The sequence below is a fragment of the Diutina rugosa genome (genome assembly GCF_008704595.1).
Source record: "Diutina rugosa strain CBS 613 chromosome Unknown scaffold41_size130375, whole genome shotgun sequence".
NCBI lineage: Eukaryota > Fungi > Ascomycota > Pichiomycetes > Serinales > Debaryomycetaceae > Diutina > Diutina rugosa.
The window spans coordinates 51,741-63,574 of record NW_022995196.1 but is presented as its reverse complement, the minus strand read 5'-3'; the positions used below and the strand labels follow the sequence as shown (position 1 = coordinate 63,574).

The window sequence follows — 11,834 nt, the reverse complement described above, 5'->3', positions numbered from 1 at the left end:
GGATCATACCCGACGCTTTGGGAGGGGGTGAGGTGGGGCGTTGAGGGGGGGTGTCCCGAGGAACAAGGCACCACCGCCCCCTCGGGATGCACATGCGTCAAGGGGGGATGCTATTTTTGAGCACGGCGAGAGGCTGAGAAATTCCCATCGAAGGATGTAGAACATTAGATTGCGGAAACGGGTAAAGTAGTGAGGTTCCACTTGCGGCGATACGAGGGGCGACGGATGAGGTGGGCCTAGGGTGAGATATATGGTGGCAAATCGACCGGCACCTAAGGGGTACAGTCTATAGACACTGACAGGAGAACGATTGACTTGATACTACTATATTTGGACAATAAGAGGAATTGACGGGCTAGAGGGTTTCTAGAGATAGTGGCGTTCCCCGTGGGCTCGGCGTCGTCGGGGCGGTCGTATCTTGCCGGGAGCCCCGAACTAATTGTCTCGTAGTTGCTGTGGTTAGCGTCGCTGTGTTTTTTTGTTTTTCGCGGTGCGAGTGGAGGCGTTATTGGTAACGTACCCAGGCATCACATGGACGAGGCCGAATTGAACGCGATCCGCCAGGCCCGGCTCCGCGAGCTCCAGCTGAACGCCGAGGGGCTGGCGCTGGCGCTGTCACTGGCCGGTGGCAGTGGTGCCGGCGACGCCAACGCGGTGTTGGCCCAGCTTCTCGAGCCCAGCGCCCGCGAACGGCTCCTGAGAGTACGGATGGTACGCCCCGAACGGGCGCAACAGGTGGAGCAGTATATCGTCCGCTTGGCGCAGATGGGCCAGCTCCAGCGCAAGTTGACGGAGAAGGACGTCGTCGACATCTTGGACGGCGTCGCCCGCGACTCCCAGCAGAAACTGGGGGGGCAGATTGTATATAGCCGCAAGCCCGCCACCAACGACGACGACGACGACGACGATGACTTTTTCGACTGAATCGAGATATATACCAATGCACGTAACCCTCAGTGTTTGGACACGGGGTGCAATTTTCCACCAGATGATACACGTCTTCTCTACTGTTTTACACCGATAGCATACACCCCATCAGAGCCACAAAATTTGCGATGGCAAATTACGAGACAAGGGGTGGTCCTGGTTGTGAGCCTGTGGCGTGATCGAAGATAGTGAAAGATCGGACACGAAAAAAAAAAAAAAAAAAAGAGATAGGGGACATTCCCGAGCTGACGTGGCTCGAGGAGGGTTTTCTCGTCGTCTGTTATTAATTTACGCTGGTAGATTGCAAGGTAAACGATGGCATTCGTGGGCTTTTCACGGTTTCAAAGTAATGTATTGCCCCGATGGAAGCTCGTAGTCAGTAGTGATCGAGATGTGACACAATCGTCGGTAAAGTATTAGTCGATTTCTCATTTTCGGGTGAGTGGTTATTCCTCGGTACAGCAACGGTATAGCATTTTTGGACAATGCGGCTAGTATCAAAAGAGTATGGTAGCTCTCAACTGAATACTAAGGCCAATGGCGTATTTGTAAAGAGAATTTTACGGGATGCGTCTTAGAGAGTTAGAATGTGTCTAGAGTGGGCATTGAGGTTGCGGTATCGAGACCAGCTGAAACGGGGATAAGAACGCGTAATACAATCGAAACGTTTGATAGCAAAACTTTAAACCTTTAGAAGTCTTCAAAAGTGGTAGCATTACTGCTGATATCAGGTGACTTCAAAAATTGGTGTCTTCTGCAAAGTATGTTAATTGTGGAGTTGTGACAAATTTGAATTTTTCCACAATTGCGGAATTATATAAATAAGATGTTGGACGTGAATAATGGTCTGTCAATTTTATGTGACACTGGGTTTGAGCTAACGCTATTCTTTTTGATATCAAATATGTTATTTGGCTCCCTTCGGCTCCCCAGAAACGCGGTGTCTGTAATATGCATTGTATGCATCGCATTTTAAAATTCGCTCAACTTACGTGGATCGGAATTATCCAAGAACTAATGGCAGTTATATACGACTAGCTATATACTTTGGCGGCTATAAACTCAATGACAAGTTTAAGGGATACACAATTGAAATTACAGCGTGTTACAATGTCGGTGAATGCCCGAAAGCTAGGCCATCATGGCGACACCTATTCTTGAAGTCTTCGCTGCGGGCCTTGCCGAGTCCCGGTTAATGTTTACTAAACAGAATTCGTTGACGCATAAGAATACATTGATTTTGCCGGTCGATGCAATCAATAAGCCTCCAAGTTAAAGGTTGCGTACCCATTGGAACGCCAGCAAATCAACTATACTTACATTACAGCAAAAATTTCGTTTGTATAGAACTATCATCTTTGACAATGATATGGCACGCGACGGTACCGCATCACGGTGTCGATACTCGTGATGACGCCTGACTATATATGCGCCAAGACCAAAACATTTTACCGCGACGCGCAGAAATTTCCACGAGCTGATTGAAATCATCTAAAACTGTTAACATATCATGCTAGGGCAGTGTTATCCATTGTTGAAAAATGACATGGACAACACCACTTTTACTCAAAAGGTGGGAATTTAATTGTTTCTGGATTAAGCCTCTCTCGTATATTTGCATTCGCGCGCGTTGAATTCTGCATCGCGGTGCCAGGCTATATGCGCGGCTCCACGCATCGTAGTCAAAGTCGAAATGGACTTGAGTATAAAGCCGAAGCTGAGCCCGCTATAAACGTTGGTCAACTTCAAAAGCAAAACCCTTACATTCGTTTTTATTACCAGACAGACTTTCCTTTTTCGTCTGGTTGCAAGCAAAACCTTTACATTCGTTTATATACCATGAAGTTCCTCTCGTTGCTTCTGGTCGCCCTGGCGGTCGCTGCCCAAGTGGCGGTGTACTGGGGGCAAAACTCGTACGGTGGCGAACAGCTGTTGGCGTCTTACTGTGATGCGCTGGAAATCGATGTGGTGCTCTTGGGGTTCTTAAATGGCTACCCTAACTTGAACCTCAATTTCGGTAATCAATGCAACGGCCGTTTCGAGCTGGGGTTGTTGGACTGCCCCGAAATTGCTGCTGACATCAAGTACTGCCAAAGCCAAGGCAAGAAGGTGTTGTTATCGCTTGGTGGCGCCAAGGGCGAGTACGGGTTCTCGTCGGCTGCCGAAGGTGAGCAATTCGCCCTGACTCTCTGGAACAAGTTTGCCGGCGGTAACGACGCCGAAAGACCGTTTGGCGATGCCCAAGTGGACGGGTTTGACCTCGACATGGAAAACAAGCACCAAACCGGCTACGTCGCCATGGCTAAGAAATTGCGTCAATTGTACGACTCGCTGTCGCGCCAGTACTACCTCTCGGCGGCCCCTCAATGTGTCTACCCTGACGCCAGTGTTGGCGACGTGATGCTGAACGTGCCTTTGGACTTTGCCTTTGTTCAATTTTACAACAACTACTGCTCGGTCGATGGCCAATTCAACTGGGACACCTGGGCCCAGTGGGCGGCGGCGCTGCCCAACCCCAACGTCAAGCTCTACTTGGGGTTGCCCGGTGCTTCCACCAGTGCTGGTTCGGGGTACATTTCGCCCCAGCAAGTGTGTGCCACCGTCGACGAAATCAAGGACTCGGCCAACTTTGGCGGGGTGATGTTCTGGGACGCTAGCTCCAGTTTTGCCAACAAGGACATGATTTCTACTGTGGGTCAATGCTTGAAGGGTGAGGAACCCGAGCCCGTGCCTTCGTCGTCGCTGGTGGTTGCGCAACCTAAGCCGACTCTGTCTTTGGATTTGGGCTTCTCCGGTAACGGCGACAAGCCCGGTCTCGAAGGCGGCGCCTGGAACGGTACCGTCGTTGTCACTAACCTCCACACTGCCACTGCCACTGTCGACTGCCCCACCTGCACCAAGGGTGAGGGTGCCGTTGCCACTTCCACCAAGACTAACGTTCACCACGCCACTGCCACCGTTGACTGTCCCACTTGCACTCAAGAAGCTGCCCACGATGCTGAGGTTGACTTGGGTAACGGCAAGGCGGTGATTGTTGACGGCGATGACGCCACCACCACCATCTACCACACGGTGTACGCTTCTGATGCTTCGTCGCTGGGTTATGACAACTCCGGCGACGCCGTCACCACCACTGTGTCCCAAGCCGCCGAAGATGCTGAGCTGACGGCTTCGTACGAGATCCAGGTGAGAGTCACGGTTGACTTCTGCAACCCGGACCCGGAAGCGGCCTTCTCCACCGTCACCGCCTACGTCGCTTACGAGTAAACTAGATGACGATTCACTTCATACCCGCGAGATATTATGATTTTTGCCTCATTGCAAAATCGAGCCCCCTCGCACCAGATACCAATACATATTTACTAGATTGTGATCGTGTAGAAACGATGGTGTTGATCTATGCGGACCATGCCACCATATTGTTATCGTCATGTCATGCTAAGGTAAATTGGTGAGTCTAACATTGAAAGTCAAAGTCGTTGTCACTTAAGCTTAAGCTGATTGCCATAACAAGACGGTACACTCCAAAGCGCAGTAAGGTGCATTTTTAGCACATCGTATGAACGGATTGCCTAGATAACATTGTAGAATCCTTCCACCAATGTAGTACTTCCTTGAGCAATAAATTCCCCTTCATGTTTAACTAACATCAAGATTTAATCGGCATCTGAGAAGACTATCTATCTTTTGTCGGTGATGGCTTTGTTTACATTATCGTATTTGCTCCTCATCAGCTGGTGCCCCGCGCCGCGGCGCTACCATATTTTCGGCGATCGGCGCGCTGTTTACATTTTGGCATCGCCAGGTAAACAACCACCATGTCCCATGTCCAGGTGGTGGTCCGATGTCGTGATCGGATTCCGCGAGAGGTCCAGGCGCACCAGCCCCGGGTGGTCGACACCGGGAGCGACACCTACGACCGGCGCGAGCCCCACGTCACCGTGGCCGTGCCCAACACCGACCCCAAGACCTACGCGCTCGACGGCGTCTTTGGCGGTAACGCCTCCCAGCAGCTTGTCTACGACACCGTGGTGCGCCCGCTCGTGTCCCAGTTCTTGCTGGGGACGCTGGTGACCGTATTCACCTACGGACAGACGGGCACGGGCAAAACCTACACCATGGTGGGCGAACACAATCTGGCACGAGTGAGCGATGACGTTACCGAAGACTTACCCCGTGGCGCCGGCATCATCCCCCGAGTGCACCAGCAGATCTTTCAGGAGATGAGCGCCGACCACACTTTGGAGTGTCTGTTTATCGAGCTCTATAACGAGCAGTTGGGCGACTTGCTCGCGCCCGACGCGCAGCTTCGCCTCCTTGAGGAGAACAAACGAGTCACCGTCAAGGGGCTGAAACCGTGTTACATCACGCTGTACCGTCACGCCACCCAGGTGTTGAACAAAGGGCTCGACAACCGCAAGACCGCCGCCACCAAGCTCAACGACAAGCTGCTGCGGCTGCACATGATCTACACCCTCGAGCTCTGTCGCCAGGTTGACGAAAACCAGTTCGTGCGGTGCAAGCTTAATCTCTGCGATCTTGCGGGGCTGGAAAACGTCCAGCGCCTGGGCGCCACCCAGTCACGGGCGCGCGAGGCCGGCACCATCAACAAGCTGTTGCACGCGCTCGGGCGGGTGATCTCGGCGTTGGCGCTGGACTCACGGGCGCCGAAGACCATGGGGCACATCCCCTACCGTGACTCTAAGCTCACGCGGATCCTCCAGGACTCGCTTGGCGGCGCCACCCGCACGGCGTTGATCGCTACTGTGTCGCCCGTACGGGTGGACGCCGACGAGACGTTGCTGACGCTCGAGTACGCCGCTAAGGCCAAACACATCAAAAACACCGCCGAGGTCGGTACCAGCGACGCCGTGCTTAAACGGGTGGTGGTGCACGAGCTCCAGCAACAATATGCTCAGCTCATGGCCGAATTCGCTACCACCAAGGCGAAACAAGGGGTATTTTTAGCACCAGAACGCTACAACGAAATGGTGGCACAAGCCGACACCGATAAGACCACCATCAGCGAGCTTCAGCGCCGCGTAGCATACCTCGAAAAACAGCAACAGGAGTACGACGAGTTTCGCCGCTACCACCGGGCGCAGACGAAGCAATGGGACGCCGAGCGCCAGCAGTTGAAACAAGAACTTGACGACGCCCACGACCGCATCGAGCACAAGAACACCGAGTTGGCGCTGGTGACCAACCAGTGGCACCAGGAGCGCCAGGCGGTGGCCGAGCTCGGCACCTGTTTCCACAGCTACGCCAGCGAGGCGACGCAGATGACCCAGCGGGCATTGGCGGCGCTCTCGGGCGACTACGTGCCTAAGGTGACAGCAGAGTTCCAGCAATTACAAAGTCAGTACCAACAGTTGGCTAAGCATACAGAGACGTTGGCGCTGGGAGGCAGCGACGCGGTGGCGGCGCTTCATACCATGGCGAAAGTGGTGACGGCCCACCGCAATAATGCCCGCACGCTCACCCAGGCGGTGGTGGCGGCGACGTCGGAGGCGCCGCTGTCGCCGAAACCGGTGGCGATTGCGCCCCACATGGTCCAGATGCAACAACGGGCGACTAAGCTTTTCAGTCAGTGGTGGGAGCTGCTGATGGCGCCGATGGTGCGCCAACAAATGGAAAAATGTGTCAGCGATACTGGCGACGGCTGGCGGGCGGCGACCACTGCCTACCACCACCAGGTACGCCAAGCGGCGGCGCAGGCGTCGTCGCAGTTCGCTACTGAGATGACGGCACTTCTGGCGCAACAGGCGCTGGCAGAGCAATCGGTGCTGAAATGGCAACAGCTTAGCCGCACGCTGGCCGCTGATGGCGAGCGCCGCCCGCAGGTGGCGGTGCCGCTGGCCGACCCCGTGGTGGACGAGTTGAATCTGGTGATGGCGTTTTTACGGGAGCTGGCGCCGGCGCCGCCTCCGCTGCTGGCGCGGCTGCTGGCCCGTCTGCTGCAGACGCTGACGCCGGTGCACCCGCTGAGGCTACGGTCTCCTAATCGCTCGTTGGGGTGGAGAGCGCTGCCGCAAAAGGTACTGCCGCTGAAAGCACTGCCGCTGCGACGCCGGCTGAGTGGGGTAGCGCCGGCGACGACGCCATTGGCGCCATTGACACCGTCGGCACTGACTAACGGCGACGCCCGGCAGCTTAAGCGGACGCAATTGCCGCGTATCCCGTCGCTCATTCCCGACGTCAACACTAAGCGCCGGCGCACCAATCCTGGCGGCCAATCTGGGTGAACTTTCACTACTGTAACGTTGTATTATTTTTCCAAGGCCATTGCGGTGGCGTCCACTAATATCTCATGACTTATAATATATGCTAAGAAAATCCATGCCGCGAGCGTCATTGTTAGCAGCACTCATTAATGGAAAAAACAAAGGAGAGGAAAATAATCTGCTGGCCTGCCGCCATTGTTTTCACCTTTGTCATACAAGCTTTTACAAGCTTTGTTTAAATTTAGATTACGTGATGGCAATCTGACTCTGGTGGCTCAAATAGGGTGCCAGGTTTGGCTGTAGTAGTGACTGGTGTTTTCGGGAATTTCCGGGTACTGGAAGGGGGCTACCGCTGGCGCAATCAGTCTAAGCTACAACTGGATGAATGGATTGCCACTTAGCAGCAATGTTTATGCGCTCAATGATGCCGTTTTTTTTTGTCTGTTTACTAATGGGAGCCTTGACGCACGTGACCTTACTCGGAGTTAGTGGTGGAATTTGCGCCGGTATATATAGTCTGGCACTATCCCTAATTAGGCCGGTTGGTGCAAGGCTAATGCCAGGGCATATTTTTCTTGGGTCCGAGGGCTATGCCGAACGTATGCACATCGTATGCAATGCATTGCTATCAGACACGTCATTTCTAGTGTCTGGGATCGCCCGCTTAATGTGGTGTGACGCATATATGTTGCCGGCCACATATGCCACCCACCACCTTTTGTTTTGGGTGGAGGATCAGACGCCCACCTCGTACCCAACGAATCGCCACCGAATTCACAGGACGGAAAAAAAGAAAAAATCCAACCAGAAAATAAAAAGCAAGGTAGCTATTCAACGGGGCCGCCCTTATTATGTCCTCTTATTGTCGTCGCCCCATATTTTTCTGTATATCCGAAGGTTTCAAACCGAGGTTTGCTCTGCGAGGGGGTCATGCCCCCCGGCCGTTCCAGGCGCAATAGTTACTACGTTGCGCGTCATTGCCTATTATGGCCGATTTCCGATGACGTGTTACCTCGAATTGGCTGACCGGTGAGACACTCATCTTTCGGCCTCGTATTGGCCCCGGGGACACCCCCGTACTCCTAAACGGCGATTAGCTCAGCCGACGTGCGTTATAGGGTTCGTGAGTGAGGCAACAGCCTCCATGTGAGGCAGGCGGTTATTATTACGGTTCGCGGGTGTCGAGAGCGTCACTAAACGAACACCGGTGCCGCAGCCGGTAACCCGATAACTTGCTTCCGAAAGTAATCCAGAAGTGTACCCAGGGGGTAAATAATATTTGGCAGTGATCGTCGTGGTTAAAGTCGGGGGAATTAGAGTAACTTTAGGCGGTCCCCTGGTGTTTGCCATTTATAATTCTCAAGATCATATAGCCAAAGTAGATGTCTACATTAATGCCATTTCGAGGATTTTTAATTTCACCCACAAGAAAATAAGATTGTTGTAGCTGCCACTAAATTTTAAGCTTCGGATCACTGACAATTCCAGAACCAGAAGAGTGTCACATGCAGTCAGAAACAAACTACAATCATGTAGATGATGACATCAGTTCTATGATATGCTTGATTAAGGCCAGTAGTCGATTGGGAAGGAGTCACTGAGGGTATATCTATGTACAAAGTAATTTACTCCCGCCAGTAGTCGTACCGGTTATGTTCATCAATGACGGTGCTGTCGTCGTAGGGGATGCCTGACCACTCAGCAATGGCGGCGGCGTCGTGAGCTTGCGACGGCGAGGGGATAAGCTGAGCCGTAAGCGGCGTCTTGGCGGCGTACCGGCGGAGCGCCAGCGTGCTCTTCTTCATGTTTTCTTTCCGTAGAACGTTCCCGTTTTTGTCTCGTCCCGTCAACAGCTTAGCGATGTAGCCGGTGATCGGCTGTCGCGCCACCGCGTCGAGGTGTGGAGGGAGGTAGACGGCAATGGCATCATTCAGTTCTTTCCTCCCCGTGGGAGTGATGGAGAGGTGTCCGAGTCCCCGGAGGACCACGTCCACGGGACCGTAAAAGGGAGGAATAATATACCGGGTCAAGTTCTCGCTGCCCACGCCAAAGAACTTCAGCTCCATGCCGTCGTAGGCCAGCGGCGCCGCCCTCACCGCATCAAACTTAGCGTAATCTCTAAACTTAGTGGGTTCAATCGCAGTAACGTTGCGGACCTGGAAAATCCCCCCGGGGAACTCGACGCCGAAGAGGCCACCAAACAGAAGCACCTGGCCCCGCTTGGTCACCGACTCGTAGTGGGCCCAGTGGTCGCCCTTATCAAACACTTTGGCGCCTTTGCTCACGTGTTTAAACTGGTGACGGCCCTCCGCCAGTTGTTGAGCGTTAAGCAAGCCAAATACTCCGTGGCCGGAAGCGACGTCAAACCCAGGGACATCGTAGATCGTCTTGGTAGCGCTGATATCGGTGGCAATCACCCCACGAGTATACCCAGGCATGTACAGAGTCCCCGGACCCACCACCAGGGCCATCTTTTCGTGGAGTCGTTTTTTCATCAGTGCTTTCGTCGTGTGGATACCTTTATCCTGGAGTTTTTCAAGCTGGCGTCGTTGCAGCAGTGTCAACGGTACGTCGCCTTCGTGGCGTAAATGTTGAAGCTGGAGCTGGCCCACGAGCGTCAGCTTGCCCAGGTTGACGTGGCCGACGACGTGAGCGTCTTGAGGGAGCCACGATGCTAATTTGGCGACGTTCCACCCGAGTTTAGCCAGCACCACGGCGACGTTATGACGCGGAATACCGTGTTTATGAGCGAAATAGTCCTCAAAGAAGGTAGCCCCATACTTGGACGCCTTCTGGTTGGTGGAGAACCAGAGATCGGCCTTATTCACCACCACTCGAACGTCGATAGGCGACCGGTGGCGGAAAATCCCGCCATCAAATCCCAAGGGGAAATCAAGAGCACTGACGACAACCACCACCGGAGCGGTAGGGTCGACGTAGTCCATCATTTCGTGGAATCCGAGCGGAGGAAGCGGCTGGACCATTTGCAGTCGATACTGGACATCACGGCACCGGGTGCACTCCGGAGCCGTTGTCAGCTCCAGGTCGTGACTGTGGGCTTTGGCAGAAGTTGCTGCCAGTGGTCCGAGCCCTAATAGAGCGCGATCGGCGTCGCTAAGCTTCAGTTCGAGCTCATCGTACTTTTGGGTCTTTGCAAGGGGCTGCTTGGCGACGCCGGCAACAAAGTAGCCGGGACGGGTCTTATCGACCGTCTGGAGCTTAACGCCACACAGCCGACACTGAGGAAAGAGCCGGGTGAGGAGCAGCAGTCGGATCATCGCGATGGCGTGGGGAGGCCGTCGTCACTGCCGATGAGCGCGTGCGGCTCACGAAAAACAACCGTGCACCAAACAACCGTGCACCAAACACCAAGCACACTAACAATAGACCCACAACTCAGTGGTTTTGATCAGTTGCTCAATTCGGTAGAAATGTAACTCATTGAAATACGTCATTAAACACAGTTTCAAATCACTCGGATATTTGGCTGGCCACTACTGAATAAACAATAATAGGGGTGGAGGGGGAGGTCGCAATAGTGCTGCGCTCGGGGAAAAACAAGCGACAACCTTCACAAGCACACACCACAAACCAAGGCCCGAAAGGGCCACAAAATGTGAGAATTTTTCCGAAGCGGTGGGGGATTTGTCGGACTTAACTTGGGAATTTCATCGTCATGTCGCCGTGACCGATTTTGCGTACCTAATGCTTGTCGGCAGAGCACGCCGCACCCCTAGGGGTATTGAGGGCAGCCCCAGCGGCCCCAGGGGAGGTGGCTGGCAACCGGAGCTAGTGGGGTGAGGGTAGGATGGGCTTAGTGGCGGTGCTATTCCATGGTATTCATCACGTGATTGCTAATTTGTTGTTGTTGTTGGTTTGTGTGGGTGGGTGTTTCGGAAACGCGGTGGCGGCTAATGGTGGGTTTTGTGAGTGTGCGTGCGGCCGGGTATCACCCCCCCCCACCTCGCTGGCTGTCGATGCCTGTCCATTCGTGGACAGGGCTGATATAATCTTGCGTGGTGCATGATCACCCTGTCTGCGACGATTATTATCGGCGCTAGCCGTCAACGCGCTCCGTATTTGTCGCAATTATAATCTGCCGGGGCGGCGGCGTGCGTGGCACCGGCTCGACGAACCTTGACTGCCTGGGGTACTTCGCCGGCTACGTGGCCGGTTGGGCTGGTTTTGTACCGGGGTCAGCAACCACACGCTTACAGAGTTGATACAGCGTAATGTTTTATTCATGGGGTGAGGCGTGGTTTCACCCTGCCCCTCAACTGATGCTACATCATATCAAACAAGTGCGGCGTCACCAATTTTTTTTTTTCTGGCCTGCCGCTGCCGTTGCAAGCAACCGTGACGATCATTGTTTGCCGGGGGGTTTGGCCCGTGGCCCTGGCGTTACCATGGGTTCGATGGGTGGTTCTGCCCCGGGCGCCGAACCAGGAACAATTGCCTGGTCGGCAGCGGCGTCTCCAGCGGGTGCATACGCATGACGCACGCTGCCGCCCATCGCTGCCGCCACCAGCGTCGACCCGCAGCGCACCCCAGACAAAATAATAATACTATGCGGTACTATTGGCAGGCCATATACACTCCCACAAAAATACCCATCGATAAAAACCACCGACGAAACCGCGCATCCAACATTTTGTCACCTCCCGCAACGTCTCCCCCCCGCAG

General features: G+C 54.0%; 4 protein-coding genes across 4 annotated transcripts; 3 read left to right on the top strand and 1 right to left on the bottom strand. All coding sequences in view use genetic code 12, as the record gives it.

Annotated features, from left to right (window-relative positions):
* Window positions 1-531: 531 nt before the first annotated feature.
* On the top strand, window positions 532-924 carry DIURU_004679 (uncharacterized protein; the record flags this gene model as incomplete). The annotated part of the gene is made up of 1 exon (XM_034157578.1): window positions 532-924. One exon carries the CDS (start codon window positions 532-534, stop codon window positions 922-924), a length of 393 nt encoding a protein of 130 aa, XP_034010516.1.
* Window positions 925-2,586: 1,662 nt separating this feature from the next.
* Window positions 2,587-4,194, top strand: DIURU_004678 (glycoside hydrolase family 18 protein; the record flags this gene model as incomplete). Its single annotated transcript, XM_034157577.1, has 1 exon — window positions 2,587-4,194. The coding sequence occupies one exon, from the start codon at window positions 2,587-2,589 to the stop codon at window positions 4,192-4,194; it is 1,608 nt and encodes a 535-aa protein (XP_034010515.1).
* A 551-nt stretch (window positions 4,195-4,745) lies between these two features.
* Window positions 4,746-7,172, top strand: KIP1 (Kip1p; the record flags this gene model as incomplete). The annotated part of the gene is made up of 1 exon (XM_034157576.1): window positions 4,746-7,172. One exon carries the CDS (start codon window positions 4,746-4,748, stop codon window positions 7,170-7,172), a length of 2,427 nt encoding a protein of 808 aa, XP_034010514.1.
* A 1,604-nt stretch (window positions 7,173-8,776) lies between these two features.
* On the bottom strand, window positions 8,777-10,429 carry DIURU_004676 (uncharacterized protein; the record flags this gene model as incomplete). The annotated part of the gene is made up of 1 exon (XM_034157575.1): window positions 8,777-10,429. The coding sequence occupies one exon, from the start codon at window positions 10,427-10,429 to the stop codon at window positions 8,777-8,779; it is 1,653 nt and encodes a 550-aa protein (XP_034010513.1).
* Window positions 10,430-11,834: the final 1,405 nt, after the last annotated feature.